An 18,604-nucleotide genomic window follows, 5' to 3' on the forward strand; every position below is an offset into this window, starting at 1 on the left:
GAAAGAGAAATTAAAGTTTACAAAGAAGAGAATTGCGTATGATGGCCGGAAATATTCATAAATCCTTGGCGATGTTCTTCGGAAGAAATTGTCGATCAAAGATCATTTTCTGTCATGCAAGTTACCACTGGGAATTTTATAAAGGCGAGGTCCAAATCTGCTGATGAATTTATTCGTTTTCAATCAGCTCAAATTCGAGCAGCCACTAATTCCAAAAGATTAAAACAAGTTTCTGCATTTTCTAATAAAACTTCAATACAAAATTCTGAAAGGAATCCAAAGGGCAACGGAATAATTAAATAGAAAATTAAATTATTATCAAGTGCCTGGTCTTTTCTTGCTGCAGAGGATAATCAGTCAATTAGAAGAATAAGGTAGTTTTTAAATTTTGTAATTGAGTTGTCTAAACATTAAGAAGCTTTTTTTCTTCAATTTTCTATAATGAGTGAGATATTTATGGGGGAATCTTCTTTAAAAATAGTATAGCAAGAGGGAAGAACGTCTGCGCACGAGCCACTCCCTCCACTATTTTTCACCTTTCACTTCTCTACCAATAGGAATTCACCCCAGTAAAGATAAGTGAACCCCAGTCTTTGCTTTCTAGTTTCCAACTTCACGTCAGAACGTTTACTGCCTACTCTCTTGACCAATTTGCACCTGGCACTTATACAGTTTATATACTCGGTAAATAATATCTGCCAGTGAAACCACTAATTGTACAGAGTGAAGAAAGTAAAAACAAAATACCCAAATATCTCGGGAGCCAAAGGTTTCAGAAAAAAAGAACTTTGTAAATAAGCATTTTTTAATTCTTTAAAGAATATAATACATGGTGATATTTACTAAGGTGTCGATATGAAATTAAGCGACAGCAACATAGTTAATTTTGACTTTTTTTTTAAATAAGAAAGAATTATTTTGTATTTATGTGAAGTTTCAAGTGCGCTTCTAACTCTCAAGAGGAGCACTGATGAGTATAGTAACTTAAAGTTTAATTATATTTGATGATTTCCTGTAAACGTTGCTTTTGAGGGTACTAATATCGCGATAGGAAAAAACAGTCTGCTATCCCTCTACGGGTACTCCAGTAGAATCACTATGAATAAATTCACCAGATGGCGTTGAGGTTGATTGAAGGAAGGAAAAAAGTATGTATAGGTTTATTTATCAAACTAAATCTTTTTCAAAAGGATAAATAAATTGAATCGAGGAGAATACACAAATTAATTTCTTAATTAAATGTAAGGATTAAATATACCAAATTTCCTAAATGAATTTTTGACATCGTAAGTTGACAGACTTCTGTAAAAAAAAAGAATTCTCACTATAATTACTCAAAAATAATTCAGGGATACTTTAAGATGCATTAGCGTAAATATTTGCTAATCTAATCTTATTACTAGTGCAATAAACAGATCGATTCGGAATAAAAAAATATGAAAAATAATATATAACACATGTGCAAGAAGTTTTTTTAACTCGTGTGATTGCCGAACCTGCTGCGCTCCTGCGACAAGCTTTACAATCGTTAAAAAATGACATGCTTCTTGCACTAGTTCAGAAATGTGCTATATATATTGACTGCATCTTGAAATTGAACAAAACTATACACTAATTTTTTTATAGAAATTCTTCACTTACATTTTTTTAATCAGTCTACTGTCTACCAGTCTCTAATTGTACCATAACCGAAAAATATCCCGCGGCGGCTTTAACGATCTTAAAAAGAAATTCCACGTTGAAAGAAATGATAACCTTAAAGATATTTTGTATAACAATAACTTACATTAGTATAAGTCTCCATAGAAAATACGTAAAATTTCCCTGCGGTCAACTGAAGCGGTGTTTTACATCGAAGAACAATAAACATCAACATTTTTAAATTTCTTGGTGAAAGCGAATACCAATTTGATTCAAAAATACCATTGCTCAATTCCGAACTCTAAAAATCAAAGTATTTCATTATTGGGCACAAAGCAGCCATTAAATTTTAACCTAAGGGGTAACACCACTCTAGAAATTTGAACAAATAGATTTTTTTCCGATCTTAACTAATACTTTAGGATTATAAAAATAACATGCAATTTGTCTTAAAGTGAAAAATAATTTTTAAAAAGTTGAAATATCGATTTTGCCGCAGCACCTCGGATCGACTGTTGAGTGCGCGGCGCGTTGTAACTCATCGCTTTTGTAAGGATTTCGTTTACCGGAATAATAGGAAAATTGCATTATTGGAAGGAGTATTTGAAGCTATTTCTCCGATTTATATATATATGCCGGTTTGAACAGCGACGATTGACTAGGTAGCTATTCGCTCTGTGCATTCAAATACTAATGATATAATAAAGTAAGAATGTGTAACCCATGCACACCAACACAATGATAGCGAAGTGTCAATGTATAACTGTATACGTATAAATAAATTACACTCAAAAACTGCGAAAATTGACCGATAGTTTGCGCTGATAGTATGCATATACACAATGACAGTGAGATGAGAATGTGTATTGGTGTATATGTATACTATCAGCGCAAACTATCGGTCAATTTTCGCAGTTTTTGAGTGTAATTTATTTATACGTATATAGTTACACATTGACACTTCTCTATCATTGTGTTGATATGCACGGTCCCTATACGTATACGAAAAATTTCCATCAAAAATTACAAAATTTATCGATAGGTAGCGCTGGGAATATTCACATGCACTGGTACTCACTCTCACTTTATTATATTAGTGTTTGAATGCACAGAGCGAATACGCAAAACAGCAACGTGAGTTTGAATACAATATTGTGGTTTATGACCCATAAATCGGTCTCCAGTGACAAGCACGTGCTCGGTTTAATACTGCAGTGTATATCGGTTCTCTATAACGATGGCCTGCTACAACCATAGTGAGGTTTATGTAAATCTTAAGCTTCAAAATCGGCCCTAATTGCTTCAATTTTTGTTTGGAAACGGATGAGCAGCGAATCGAGTTTTCTAACGGTCGTTCACGGTGGTTCACGGAAGCTGCCAAGAAGGATAGATTAAATTTAAAATCAATGAGAAAATAAGAGAATGAGGCTGATATTAACCCTTTAGCTAACAACGACGTCTCAGAGACGTGGTAAGTTTACCGGGTCAAACATAAACAAGACGTCTCAGAGACGTGGTGGGGCGGCCGTGCCAAATGTAAACAAATATCATAGAGATATTGTAGAGACACGACATTCAGTCACTTCTCACCGAATTTGACAGACATCTTAACGGGATCCCTCACGCGTGCTTTACCGACAGTACAAACCAATAAACAATTAGTTTAATGTTAAGAATATTCCAAAGAATATTACTATGGTTGGTAATTAACTTGTATTCTGTTATTAACTTAAAAACTTTTTATTTAAACAAATCTCAAAATAGCTTTATAAAAGAAATATATTTGATCTGTTCACTTCTATCGAATTCGAAAGACTGCCCCTCCTTATCATCTCTTCATTCTCCCTTCCAGCTCTTCCTTCCTGATTGGATCGTCTATTCACCAATAGGCCATAGTCCCTCTTACGCCACCTTTCAATTCGGCGCGTAATTCAAAACTTAGTTAACATTAATAAAATTCAAATGCGAAGCAAATTGAACAATCGTGCGTTTGTAGGACAATGTGCCAGCCCTAACAAGTCAAACGAACTTAAAAACACTCAAATTAGTTGAAAAATAACGCTGTACCATTGTGCCGCGTTCTTGAAGAGAGGTTACTTTTGGTTATTTCCACTTCAAGAACGCGGGACAGTGGTACAGCGTCATTCTTCATCCGATTAGAGTTTTTTTAAGTTCGATTGACACGTTAGAATTGGCACCTTGTCATAGAGAAGCTGATTTTTGCAATTTGCTTCGCATTTGTCTTTTATTATACGAATTGTTTATTGACTTGTACTGTCGGTAAAACAAGCGTGAGGGATCCCGTTAAGAGATATTATAAAAGCACCCTACAGAATGTGTTCGAAAAGAAAAATTCGCGTTGAGGCCGATCTTGGTATCACTTTTGGAACGTACAGTTAGAAATTAAATCATAAGGTAAGGGGTTAGTTTGGATGGTTTAATTTATGGTGCAGATATTGCAGATTAAAGGTATACAAAAAATATCGTTGATTTAATGTGGATTCATACTATACGTATACGGCACCGGATTGGCACAGCACGACACGACACGTTGGTTGGAGAAGTGTAAACGTAATGAAACGTATCTTCTATACTCCTTCAACCAATGTGTCGTGTCGTGCTGTGCCAATCCGGTGTCGTATAGTATAAATTGGGCTCTAAATGCATATAAAACTTTAAACGCGTTTTTATCGAAACTAGTTTTTTCAAACTGGGAGGAAAGATCAAACTCGATTTAAGGCCGATTTTATACTATACACTACTATACAGAACCGGGTCAACACGACACGACACATTGGTTGAAGGAGTACAGAAGATACATTTCATTACGTTTACGCTCCTTCAACTATTGTGCCGTGCCATGCTGATCCAGTTGCCGTATAGTCTTAAGCCGCCCCAGAATACGAATGCCGAAAGAGGTGTATCTCTTTAACTATAACAGATATTCAATTTTTCCATAGGACATTTTCGAAGCCTCTTGTTATTTGCTTTCAGAAAGGTTCTATGCAAAAATTGAATATCTTTTATAGGTGAAGAGATACGCGCCTTTCTGCATCCATATTCTGGGGCGGCTTAAGTGCCTCACCCTGTATATACATCCAGCTTTTTTTACTCGTAAACGATTGCATGAATTGGATTAAAATTTTTATTGTAACTTCACAAGTATAATCTCATAAAGAACTACGTATCCGTTTTTCGATTGAATATAATTTTTTTTTGTAAACAATTTACGTATTTTTTTTCGAGACAAATCGGCTGTTTTTTTCAGAAGTGCGCTATTTCCACAAAAATTGAATTAGAAAAAATTCCTACGTATTTTCAAAGTAGACATTATGCAGATTAAGAGTTTCTTTAGGGTATTTGTTCCAGGTTTCATACTATCAAAGAAATCTTTCTTCTCCTTTGTAGAGATATAAAAAAATTGCTTTGCACGAGATTGGCTGTATAGCCGCCATTTTGTATGAAAATGTAAAAAAAAATAATTTTGTTTACTTCAATATTTTTATAACAAATTGTCAAAGAAGAAATTTGATCTCTTATTTTATATTCGTGTAAAAAATTGTACAAATTAGGTCTTTTTTATGGCCGCTAGAGTGGTGTTACCCTATAAGGGGTATGGACAGTGTAAACGTTTAAATTTTCGAAGTTTTTTGTATATTTTATAAAGAGAAATCGTTTTGATTGATTTGTCTTAAAGTTTCTACAAATCTTTAGTACAGTTGCCAGCATATATTTTTATTTGCTGTTTTGTAATTTATATTGTTGCGCAACGGTCTGTTGAAAATGTCATATCTTTAATGTTGCTTCAGTGACATTGACAGCAATTCATGAAAATAGATCAACTAAGGTCAAATAATAATAAATTTCTTAAACTATATATTATTGATTACAGTTGGACGTGTAAGGGAATTTCAAAATATTGTTTAGAAAAAACCGCAAATATTTGAAAATAAAAATCACGATTTTCACGATTTTTTCAATATGCAATTGTTTACATTTGAAAAAAAAGAGATAAACAAAAACGGCTACGTCCAATCGAAAAAGTACATTTTCTCTGCAAAATTTGTATTGGATGAAGTTGCTAGGACAAATACTTTTCTTGTTTTGCTGTCAACGTGATAAAAAATAGTGATTTCGAGTAAACGGCGAATAAAGTTTGAATTTCGTACATACAACGTACTCTTGCCAGTATAGAGAAGGGTTAACTGTGTTCATAAATGTTCGAATTGTCGCTTTAAATTTCACACACATTCTTTAGGGTATAAATTAAAGATTTACGAAGAAAAAAAAAATTATTATTCCGAAAATTTTACACTGTTCATACCTCTATAACATAACGATAGACTTACGGAAGCAATAAGTGTTTCACCCATATAACAAAAGAAGTAAATAAGAAGAAGTATGACTGTGATGTAAACTACTAAAAACATTATGTCATTCACAGGAAAGCTATCTGAGATTGCCATGGCCTGAGAGGAAGACAAAATAATTTTCAGTCTCTTCACACAAGGTATTTTCCACCAATAAAAATCAATTATAATTACTTGAAAAGTCATAAATGCTTGAAAGCAAATTAGAAGGGTAGAGAGTGCAGCTTGAACAAGGTAGCAAAAATTGAAGCAATCCTCCACCGTAGCAACGCACCTTGAAGAGTAACAAAAACATTATTAAATAATCTAGACAATTAATTAGAGATACAATTAAATAACAAATTATATTGGATCATAACCAGTTTAAATGCTCGTGTTTCTTCACAACAATACTAATGGCTTTTTGAAACTCTTCTGGAAATTGCTCAGCTCCCAAGGAATTGATAACTTGATATAGCTCCTTCCGTAAAATCTGAAGTTGAGCGCAGACGTTGAACATCAGCATATAAATTAAGCAGTCGATGCTGACGTAGCAAGCCGTTATCATGAAGCCTCCCACTAGTTGAGACAGGCACACCAAATGATAATTAGGGGTGGCCTTGAAGATCTGAGGAAAAAACGATTGGAGGACGAAGTCTCGTTCCAGACCATTCATCTCCGCCGAGACTATCTGGAAGAAGCGCTGGATCATGTATATCGCGACTGTTCCATGTCCAAGCACATTGCCCATAATCGACATTTTATTCGCGATATTTGCAGCATACTCGATCGTATCCATGTCCTCTCTAACTTTTGTATTTTCCCAATTTCTCGTATAAAACTTGATCAGCTTACTAAGAACTAGCAAAGGTATAATATTATTACATCTAATGGATATACATGTATACTATATACAATACATTATCATTCGTTAATCGTTATAAATAATCCAATAGTTATTAATTAGCTAATTTAAACATACCTTTTCTGTTATATCTCATGACGATGAATTTCATACTACTAGTAACTGCTACGATATTTGTAGTCATCAAGTTTTCTGTCACCAGCATGAGATTGTTGTATACCCTGAAGAGATTCGCGGACTGGGGAATTATTACTGGAAGAAAGAACATTCCTAGAGGAAAAAGGAAACGGTAATGGAGGAATGGAAAATTCTTTTCCAACTCGTGTTCCTCAGGCCAGATTCCCATTATCGTTAAAATTATTCGTGTCAATTTCCATGAAAATGTTGCGGTCATTTCGTCAAAGAGTTATTTAGTTCTCGCACACTATTGAGTGTATCGTATATGCTATTGGCGGCTGAGAAAATTTCAGGAGCAAAACGATATTTGATTCGACCTCGGTGAAGTCTGAAAGACTTGTGATTCTTGGTGCTAATAATTCTTTTTTTTGCTGGAATCTGCGCATGCTCGAACAAACAAACCATGGGAAAGTGCTAATACCTGGGGAGGAAGTTTCCTTTGCTTTAATGATTGAATAGAAGAAGGAAGTAGAAAAACTTTGATAATTGGTGATGATTCGACCAAGTCTTATTTGCCATCAGCGATCAGCGGAGCTCGAGGGCAGAATTATCGCTAAAGGAAGAATATTAAACGAAGTCTGGTAGATGGAAATGCTTTTCAATGCTGAGGGTATACAGATTCTACATGAATCTTTTATCGATGAAAACTTTTAAACGTTTTCTTAGAGAGAGAGAGAGAGACTGATTTTACAGTTTGCGAAGAATGGAATTGCGCGGATAGCCGGAAATTCATTAATAGTTTGCAATTTTCCTCAGGAGGATTTGTCAGTAATAGTTCAATTTCTGTCACGCAAGTTAATACATCTTACCTTTATGCGATATAAGTCTGTTAGTGAATTCGATATATTTCATCAGTTAAAATTAAGACAGTCGATAATTTCTAAAGATTCGAACAAGTTTCTTAACCTTTTAATAATTTCAGCGCGAAATTCTCAAATAATCAGAAGTCTGATAGATTAAATGGAAAGCAGATTAAATTATTTTCAAAAGTCTGGTCCTTCCTTGTTGGAGAGAATATTTAATCAATTTGAAGAATAAGGTAATTTTTAAATTTTATAGTTGAGCTGTCTAAAGATTGTGAAACTTTTTTTCAACTTTCTATAATGAGTGATATATCTATGGGGGAGTCTGCTTTAAAAATAGCTCACATCAAGAGGGAAGAACGTCTGCGCACGACACACTTCCTCCACTAGTTTTCACTTTCCACTTCTCTACTAACAAAGATTTACCCCAGTAGAGACAAGTCAACCTCAGCTCTCATTTACCAGTCTCCTACTTTCCTTCAGATCGTTTACACCGGTTTTTCTTCTCTTGTAGTTTTTACCTGGCACTTATTTGTTTTATGCCCACAGTGAATTGGATAAAAGAATTAAATTAGTAATTGTACAGAATGAATTAAGTAAAAAAGAGCACCTACATATTAGGGTGGTCATTAAAAAAAAATTTTTGGCGGATCCTTAAAAAACACTAGTATTTGATGAGAAACTACAGTGGTTGAAACCTGTGGCCTGACAAATGATGGAAACACGTGCCTCAATGCGATCAAATATAATTTTCGAAGAGTTTTACAGTTTTTCGCATATAACTCATTAAATATTCGATTCTATGAAAAGATGCATATAACCTTTTCTCCGAAGAATTAAATTCTACATAACAAAGATTCTATACATTTTTCTTCTAGAATGCATACTAATCGAGATATTCTTGAAAAATCAATCCTTTTTTTCGTTTATACACATTATATTGATATGTTTATATGAATAATTATTTTTAGTTTACCGTACAATTAACATATTTTATTAAATTAAGAGAAATAAAATGTGTAACTACAGCGAAATAAGAATAACTACTCATATGAGCATATGTCAATATAATGTGTATAAACGAAAAAGAGGATCGATTTTTCAGGAATATCTCGATTAATATGCATTCTAGAAGAAAAATGTATAGAACCTTTATTATGTAGAATTTAATTCTTCAGAGAAAAGGTTATATGCATCTTTTCATAGTATCGAATATTTAATGAGTTATCTGCGAAAAACTGTAAAATTCTTCGAAAATTATATTTGATCGCATTGAGGCACGTGTTTCCATCATTTATCAGGCCACAGGTTTCAACCACTGTAGTTTCTCATAAAATACTAGTGGTATTTGGGGATCCGTCAACATTTTTTTTTTAACGACCACCCTAATGTAATATATATCTCTCTCTGAAGAGAGTTAATATTTCTTGAAAAAAATAGGTATACAAGCATTATTTAATTCTGTTAAGAAGGTTCCAGTGGTGATATTGGTTAAGGGTGTATATACAAGCAGATGACAGGAAGGTATTTAGTTTTGAAGGCTTTCTTTAATAAGAAATAATTATTTCACAATCAAAGAAGTTTCAAGTATTTTTAACCCTGAAGAAGAGTACTAGGTATAGTATACCCAAGTTTGAATTACATGTAATTTGTCTTCTATAAAATGTAAATTTGAAGGGACTAATGTGTTGTGATAAGAAAAGAAGTCTATTATCCCCGTTGCAGATTCTGCACCAGAATCATCATTCAACGTGAAAACTAACTTAAGGGTGGAATTAAATATAAAACACTTGTTTTTCAGTTTTTTTTTGCCAGTAATTATTCGATAAATTAATTTGTAATTTTGGATGATTATTGTTGACCATAAAAAGTAAACAACGAAATTTTTTTTTTTCATACTTATTATTAATGGAGTAATGGTATCTTAAACTGGATAGAGGAGAGTGGGGTAATTGCTAGCACTTAAGCGAGAAATTACATAAATCGATAAATATGCAAGTTATAATTATTTTTTTAGGCTTAACGGGAATCCATAAGCGCTACGAAGCTTTCACCGGAATACTGGCCGGTATTCATAGTCGTTGCTTATATTTAAGTCTGACTTAAAGTATCGATTGTCCTTTTTCACCTAACAGTAATAGAAAAAGATAACCTATGCTTAAGTCGGTCTTAAATATAAGTAACGACTATGAATACCGGCCACTGTCTTTTGTTAACAGCGCCATCTATTAGTAGCGAGTTGTATTTGGAGGGAGGCAGAGAATTGAGGAGAAGTGTGACTCCTCCCCATCCCCACCACCCAATAATGCAAGGAACAGTTACAGCTGTGTATGGTGCACGCGCCACTCTTTGCTTCACGCATACTACACCAATAGTATTACGTAAAAACAAATGTACATTTTTAGCATAATTGCAAACCATTGGTGTTCGCAAATTTCCGAAAGATGGGGGGAGGGGGGTACATACGAACAACGTGTAAGTCGACATTTATAAGTATAGTTATACTTACAAAAATTACATATCCAGCATCTAGATGTACTTTCGCTGCTACTACAACTTCCGTGTGCCCATAAGTTACAACCGTAGCACATTATTTAATCTTCAACAGGGGGGCTTTCGTATATTTTTTCTGGCAGTAAATGCAGAAATACTCATTCTCCTTGCCTTTTTATTAAATTTTATTCTATTTAATATTTATTTCTTTTCTTTTTTATTTTAATTATTTTATCTTCAAAACATTTCAAATTTCCAACTTCCTGTTTAACGTCTGTGTTCTCATAGGGTAAATTCGAACGTTCATAACTGAAAGTGTTCGTTATTACCCCCAACAGTTTATAAAAATATACTATTTCATTTTATATTTAAGGATATAAAATTGAATCGAAGGTTTTATTACGTTACACCCTTATTTAATTTGTAGAGAACCTACCTTTAGATTAGCAATAATGAATTAATTACGATGCTATAGGATACAGTCATACAAAGTTTCAAGAAAATTACATAAAAAACAGTGAAATAATAAAAGTGTATTTAACTTCAATGATATGTGCGAAATCCCACTGATAACGTTTGTTCGATACTGAGTATGAATATAACCCGTATTATATTTATGACTTGATTGAGCGCAACAAAAGTATGACGTCTCTGTCATACCAAAATGGCTGAATCCACAATTATCCTACTCTTCCCTACAAATAAAAATCGACGTGCAGTGTGGAGGTCGATAAAATCATCAAAAACAAATCTACCAAAAAAATTCATTCATTTATGCAAATACGCTTTGCATGAACCTAAATAAAAGAAAAAAATTCAAAATTTATAAAGAATGTAATTTATTTTGTTAAACTCATGTTTTATTCATAAAATATTTTTAATAACTTTTTAATAATGTTAATAAAAATCAATTTAAGATGTTCGTGCAAAGGTGTGTTAATCAAGAAACAATCTTTCAAAATTTCAGCGAAATTGGTTGAGTAGTTTTTAAGTTATCGTGTACGGCACAAAAAATAGTATTTTAAGTAAAAAATGCGCTTACAGATTGTGTCTTGAATACGTGCACGCTCAGGACTCTTACTTCTAACTCAAGAATAATACAAAAATCAATCTAAACTCATTTTGAGATGTGTACAATCGTATTGTTGATATTATTATCTCCTATCATGTTAATAAAAAAAAATTCTAAAAAAATAAAATTTTTTACGTATTTCCCCGGTTAACTGTATGGTATATGATAGTGTAGTCAGTTTATATAGATAAAGACCATATGTCCAGTGTTTCTATAATGTTATTATTACAGAAGTTTATTAAAAAAATATATATTTTGTATAAATTAATTATTTTATTAAATTTTTAAATGTTTATACTAACAAAGTGGACTTACATGTACAAAGAGTAGATTGTTAGTTTTACTGTAAACTCTGTAAAGGTGCAGTTCACATATACATATCGTATTGTATTGCACCAATATATCGGATGCATCCATTTCAATAAACATCATTTTAACTACGTATTCTTTATTGGATCATCAAAAATAAAAAATTGTAATAAAAAATTTTTTCATGTAGTTTCTTTTTTTAAATATTCTATTTTTAGTGAACTATATAATAATTTGTTGATAGAACAAACAAGGAAAGCACATAAATAAATATGTATGCAACGAACTCCGTTATTTACTCTTTCCTCGTTCGTATTGTTGCTCTTGATTGGTTCACTAGAAAATAATATATATCAAAAACAAAATGTGGTGCAATAAAATTACCGAATATGTAATTAAGATGACGTCTATCAAAATCAGTAGAATTGAGCCGTGAAGAATTCTCACATTAATGTTTTAAATTAATTAACATAAAGATTAAATATCAAGAAACACGGTAGTGTTTAGAATGGCAAGTACATATAAAAGTAGATAAAGGCATGTTCATACCGCCATCGAGGCACTAATCTCTTATGCAGCAAGTTTTGCCGTCCTAATATTCAAAGCGATTTATCTCCGTGAATAATCCATTGTCATGATTTAAGTAAAGTTTTTCTTAAAATGGTTTTGAACAAGCTTTCATTTTAGACCATGAACAACAAATTCGGTTCATGCAATCCAGAGATATCATACCCTGTTATCTATTTATATGTGAGCAATTCCACCAAATAGAGAACTGGTTTACCGACGCACAACCCAGATTTTTTTGATATTCTCAGATCTTGTACTCCTTATCGAAAAATGATTCTCTAATTTTTTTCAGAATTTTTTATCCATTATTTACGACGTGGTTATATTGGAAAGTTTTTGATTTTAAGTACGTCCTATCTTTTAATTTATTTTCTATACTTTTTCAAATAACTTAATAAATTTTTTTCACAAATGATTTCCATGTAAAAAAATCTCACCTTTCCAGTGGAATAATTGTTCTTTTAGTAACATCACTTTATACTGAAGAAATTAGCGTTTAAAGTATAAAAATCAATTTGTCATTAAATGCGTATTTTTTTTTAGTATTTTTTTCGTTAAGTTGAGAAAATTTCACATGGAACCTGTAACTTTCAAAATGGGATTCCTATTAAAACTCCTCGAATCAATAATAATAAAAAACAAAAGAAATAATAAATAGTTACCGCAAGTATTATGGACTATCTCGATTCTTAGGGACATTTTTTCCAAGTACAACACTAGAGCCTATAATATTTATTCGAAATGACTTAATTTTATTACTGTAAGTGCCGGTGTCTTTGCGTAAAAGTCGAGATTACGTAGGAGTACCACCAGATTAAATTTTTTTAATTGCAGTAATAGCTCCCCCAATGTGTTTTTTCTACTCTGTATATCATTTTTTATTTTTAAATCAACTTCAAACCTACAAATTTTAAACTTTATACTTTCAAAATAAGAGTATATTTAGGGTTAGGGAGCAAAAAATTTAGGTTGGTACTCCTACGTAATCTCGACTTTTACGCAAAGACACCGGCATTTACAGTAATAAAATTAAGTCATTTCGAATAAATATTACAGACTCTAGTATCATACTTGGGAAAAAAGTCCCTAAGAATCGAGATAGTCCAGAATACTTGCGGTAAACTATTTATTATTTCTTTTTTATTATTATCGATTCGACGAGTTTTAATAGGAATTCCATTTTGAAAGTTACAGGTTCCATGTGAAATTTTCTCAACTTTACGAAAAAAATACGCAGCTCATGAATAATTGATTTTTATGCTTTAAACGCTAAGGAAAAATCCATCTCAGTGACGCTATTATCGATTTAAAATAGCAAATATTGCATGTAACGAAGATCACATATTACTTTACATTTCTGCGTGGTCGCCAAAATTAAATTGTTAAAGATTTTTTGTAGAAATCAATTTAGAGTAAACCTTACAAAAGAATTATTTTACCCTCATTCGTGGGGTAAAATGATAATTTGCTGAATAATTTAAATTATAATCTTAAATTTATAGATACGATAGACATAAGCTCTAATATTTCCAATAAAAGAATAGAAAAGCATATTTTAGTGCTAACATTCTGTTTTTTATGAAAAGAAAACATGTTATTCAAGTATAATCGCTTAAACCGTGAAAAAAGTACATTTGATCCAATCTTCTCCATAAGCCTCATTTTTAAACCGTTTGTTGTATATATGTAAAAAATATTCATTATCATCATTGTTACTACTTTTTGAGCATCGGTCTGCTTCTTACCAATGAATCCACTGTAGTGAGATCGTTTTGCACCAAATGCGTTGCGTATCTTTCATCGAATCTTAAAATTTTACCAGAGCCGATTTTAAATTAATTTTAAGACGAAATAAAAGTTTATACTAATTATTATAATTTACCCAATTGAGCGATTTGAAAAGTATCCCCACATTTATTTCCTATAAAAGATTCAAAAATCGCTTATCTTACAGAAAAACGATGATAAACCTATAAATGCCACTAACAATAATTGTTTACGTATTAAAAATATAGACATCATTATATTATATTATGTATGTAAAAACTTATATTTTAATACTGATTGATTTTTAACCGAATAGCGTCAATAGTTTTCATAAAACATTCAGGGATCATTTTCCCTCGGCGGATTTTTTGCCCCACTTTCCCCTAGCTACTCAATGTCATTGCATACAACGGGCCCCTGTGGCAAATATTTTTTTTGTTACTATTTTTTGTTTCAAAACATTAACTTTTGCCACGGTAAAAATATATGCTTACCTAACATTTGGATTTCCTTAATTTTTTTTAATTCGAATATTTTATTTTACTATATTATTTACGCTGGACAATTTATGTACTTGCCGTCTTTTTTTACAAGCGAAGCTTGTTTTTTGCGGATACCAAATTTCCTTAATAAATTTTTAAATTTTACGCTGGTTGAATTCTATAGCGATACAATTTTTAACGCTATATATAATTAATAAAAAAAATGGCGCAAAACGATTTTAAAATACAAAAATTAATATTTTCTTAATATTATTGCTTGGTTTAGCATAAATTAAATCAATTCCCAAGTAAAAAGGTGCATGCATGACTATTTTATTGACTACAACTTGAATTCAAGTAACACTATAATTCTTTTTTGAACTAATTGCTCAATAATTTTTCAATCTGTTTGCTGCTGCATACCTGCTTCCAATTGTACCATAACCGAGAAGTATCCAGCAGCAGCTTTTACAATCTTGACAGAAAATTTCATGCTACCCAATGTGACAACTTTAAAAATATTTTGTATAAAAGGTACTTACATTACCGAATGTCTCCATAGACAAAATATTAAACTTCCCTGTGGTAAAAAAAAGCGGTGTTCTGGATCGGAAAACGATAAACGTTAACATTTTCAAGTTCCTCGGTGAAAGCGAATACCAATTTGATTCGAAAACACCGTTGCTCAATGCTGAACTCTAAAAATCAAGATGCTTTTTATTGGATCTCCAGCAGTCACCGTTTTTCAATTTAGATATAAAGATTATAGACTTACGGAAACTGTAAGTGCTTCGCCCATAAAACAAAAGAAGTAAATGCAATTCAGAATGACGAAAATGAAAATTATTAGGAAAAATATATCATTTACTGGAAAACTATCAGATACTGCCACTGCCTGAAATAGAGAAAAGATCAATTTAAATCTCTCCATACAAAGTACTGTCCACATCACAATAACAAATCAGTTATAATTACTTCAAAAGTCAAGAATGCTTGAAAGCAAATCAGAAGGGTGGTCAGCAGTGCTTGAACAAGGAAGCAAACATTAAAGCAATCCTCTATTTTCCTGACGCACCTTAATAAAAAAAATAAGAAATGATGAAATTAATTAAAAATCAGAGATAATATATAAATATCAAATTATTTTGTGGACATTAACTGGTTTAGGTTTTCGTGTTTTAAAACGATTATTCTAATGACTTCTTGAAAATCATCGGGACATTGCTGGTCTTCCATTGAATCGATAGCTTTATTCAGTTCTTTACGTAAAATCTGAAACTGAGAGCAGATGTTGAAGACCAGCATATAAATCATGCTGTCGATGTTGACGTAATTAGCGGTTAACATAAAGGTTGCTACGGTCTGGATTAGGCACAAGATTTGATAGTAAGGTGTGACCTTGAAAATCTGGGGAAACAATGATTGCATGACGTAGGTTCTTTCCAGACCATTTATCTCCGCTGATATTATCTGGAAGGCACGTTGGATCATATAAATCACGACTGATCCTAGTGCGAGTACATTCGCCATAATTGACATTATTTTTGCAGCATTTGCACAACGAGTCATTGTATCCAAGTCCTCTTCATCCTTTAAGTTTTGCCAATCATTCGTGTAACACAGCTAACCAGCTCGCTAAAATCTTGTATGTGAAAAACATGTGTTAGTCATGTAACATTTATTCCATTTCCTTGTTCCTTAATTGTTAAATTATCGAATTTATAATAGAGTCCTCGAGAGGAATACTATTATCTTCCTTATTCAGGAGCACATGTAAATATATCATGCCGATGTATGTTTAATCATTTATATCTTACGATTAAATTAATTCATTGAAATGTTTTTTAACCGGTACTCCAGGAGATATGAAAAAAAAATTAATTTGAATAAAAAGATTATAAAGATGAAAATATTCTTTATATAATAAAAAGGAAAATTAAATTTTTTAAAATTATCAAAATATGATATTTTTTTCGGTATTCTTTAACCAATATTGCTCTTGAAGGTTAGCAAGATATATTTATTGTGCTAGTCGAAGACATATTTTAAATCATGAATAAACAAAGTCTTGTTTTTGAATCGAATAAAGAATTTTAAATATTAATTAATTGTTGAAAAACAATGCGTAAAGGAAAATTATTTACTTTTATATTTGCGTTGTGGAGATGTTATCTTATTACCTGTATATTTTTACAATTATTTTTCAACTTAGTTATAATTGTCATTTGAAAATTTGTATTTTCCGTTCGATTATATTTTCTAAGGAATCATTTTAGTTATTAAAAATTCACTGTCTTGATTTTTTACAAATAATTTTTAACGTGGAAGAAACCAATATCAATACCTAAAAAATTGCTTTGTTACTTTTAAAATACCGGTCTCCACTCAGTAGATATCCTGCGAGGCCATTATAACTTCATAAGATCATGCCTACCTTTTCTATTATATTTCACGACGATGAATTTCAAGATAGAGGTAATTGCTAAGAAATTTGCAGTTGTTAGTGGTATAATAGGAATAAGGTGAGGAGGGACAAGAGGAAGTAAGCTTTATTTAAATGATGATTTAAGTAAAATTGCACGAGCAATATCGGTTGAGTTCTTATTGCGTGAAACCAATAAAATGAGTTTCATGGCTTTAAACCCCCCAGATATGGATGACTTTTGTTATCCTGAGGCTGCATCGACCCCGGTAGGGATATTTATCCATGGTAAAATGAGGGTCCCACGTTTCACGGGGAAGCCGAAAGGCGGGCCGTGGTGCGTTACGGGTTATAGAACTCAACGATAAAAGTATGCTCAATAGTTAGAGGATGTACTATATGTATTGGTTTAATTATGCACTTCCTATGTTTTTTCCTCTCTTCTTTAGCTTATCTATTCGCGTAGTAACAAGGTTATGTTTAATATCATGGTAGAAGGGGAAAAAGGTCTCTTTCTTCGTAAACTGCCTATGTTGCTAAGATACAAAATTGTTTATACTAGTTGCCTAAGTTCAGATTATATGTAAAACGTTGATATGAGTAGACGTGTATTTAATTGATTGTAAAATAAACCCAAAATTGTCCAGTTCGCCATAATAAAATTCATACATTGTGCAATCATTGAACAGCAGTTGACAAATTTTCCGTAACAAGCACGAGATTGTTGTAGACGATTAATAGATTTGCAGATTGAGGAATCCATAAGAGAAAAATAAACATTGTTAGAGGAATGACATAACGAAAATGCAGAAAAGTCAAATACTTTTCCAAGTCATGCTCTTCTGGCCAGACCCCAAATATTACTAAAATCATTCGTGTATACTCCCACGAATTTGTACTCAACGTTTCTTCAAAGAGTTATTTGCTTCCAGCACACAATCGAATTTTGAATTTACTGCTGATAACCAAAAAAACAGTTAGAATTAGAAGAAAATTTATTAGATTTGACCTCGGTGAAATCTGATGCACTTGTGTCTCTTCCTGAAAATAATTCTTTTTTTCTTGCCAAAATCTGCGCATGCTCGGGAAAATGAAAAATAGTAAATTGCAAATACCTGGAAACGAAGGTTCATTTGGTTAATAATTGAATATAGAGGAAGGAAGTAAGAGACCATGGTAATATGTGATTTGTGTGACAAAGTTTTATTTGCCATCGACGATCAGCGAAGACCAATTGCAAAATTATCTTTGAATAAAGAATATTAGACGAAGTTTGGAAGATGGAAATGCTTTTTAGTGCTGGGAGTGTGCAGCTTCTTCGTGAATCTTTTATCGGTTTATGGAAACTTGCAATAACTTTTAGAGGGAAACCCGATTCCGCAGTTTCCCAAGAACGAAATTGAGCAGAAAGCGGGAGCATCGCCTATCATTGACGATGCACTTGAGTAGGGATTTTCAATGATAGTTCAATTTCTGTCACGTAAATTACTGCTCAGAGACCTTTGCAATTGAAGTCTGTCGACGAATATTTTGATTTTCATTGGTTACGATTCAAGCAGTGGATAATTTCTAAAAAATTAAACGATGAGTTTCTTGATCATATAATAATTTAAATGCTTGTTCTCAAGGTAATCCAAAGACCTATGTATGTTAA

At 32.2% G+C, this 18,604-nt stretch overlaps 1 protein-coding gene across 2 annotated transcripts; it reads right to left on the reverse strand.

Annotated features, from left to right (window-relative positions):
* Window positions 1-845: 845 nt before the first annotated feature.
* Window positions 846-6,855, reverse strand: LOC136776688 (odorant receptor 9a-like). Of its 2 annotated transcripts, XM_066732430.1 has the most exons (6): window positions 6,371-6,855; window positions 6,186-6,285; window positions 5,991-6,110; window positions 1,787-1,942; window positions 1,642-1,719; window positions 846-1,302 (listed from the first exon to the last, which is right to left on the reverse strand). In XM_066732430.1, exons 1-5 carry the CDS (start codon window positions 6,787-6,789, stop codon window positions 1,657-1,659), a joined length of 858 nt encoding a protein of 285 aa, XP_066588527.1. In that variant the 5' UTR covers window positions 6,790-6,855; the 3' UTR covers window positions 846-1,302; window positions 1,642-1,656. The 2 variants fall into 2 exon arrangements, with proteins under 2 accessions (XP_066588527.1, XP_066588526.1); XM_066732429.1 differs by having other exon boundaries at window positions 5,991-6,285.
* Between the last annotated feature and the right edge of the window lie 11,749 nt (window positions 6,856-18,604).

This window comes from Prorops nasuta, unplaced genomic scaffold (genome assembly GCF_024137725.1).
Source record: "Prorops nasuta isolate Cenicafe-Biocafe unplaced genomic scaffold, Cenicafe_Pnas_1.2 PNAS00010, whole genome shotgun sequence".
NCBI lineage: Eukaryota > Metazoa > Arthropoda > Insecta > Hymenoptera > Bethylidae > Prorops > Prorops nasuta.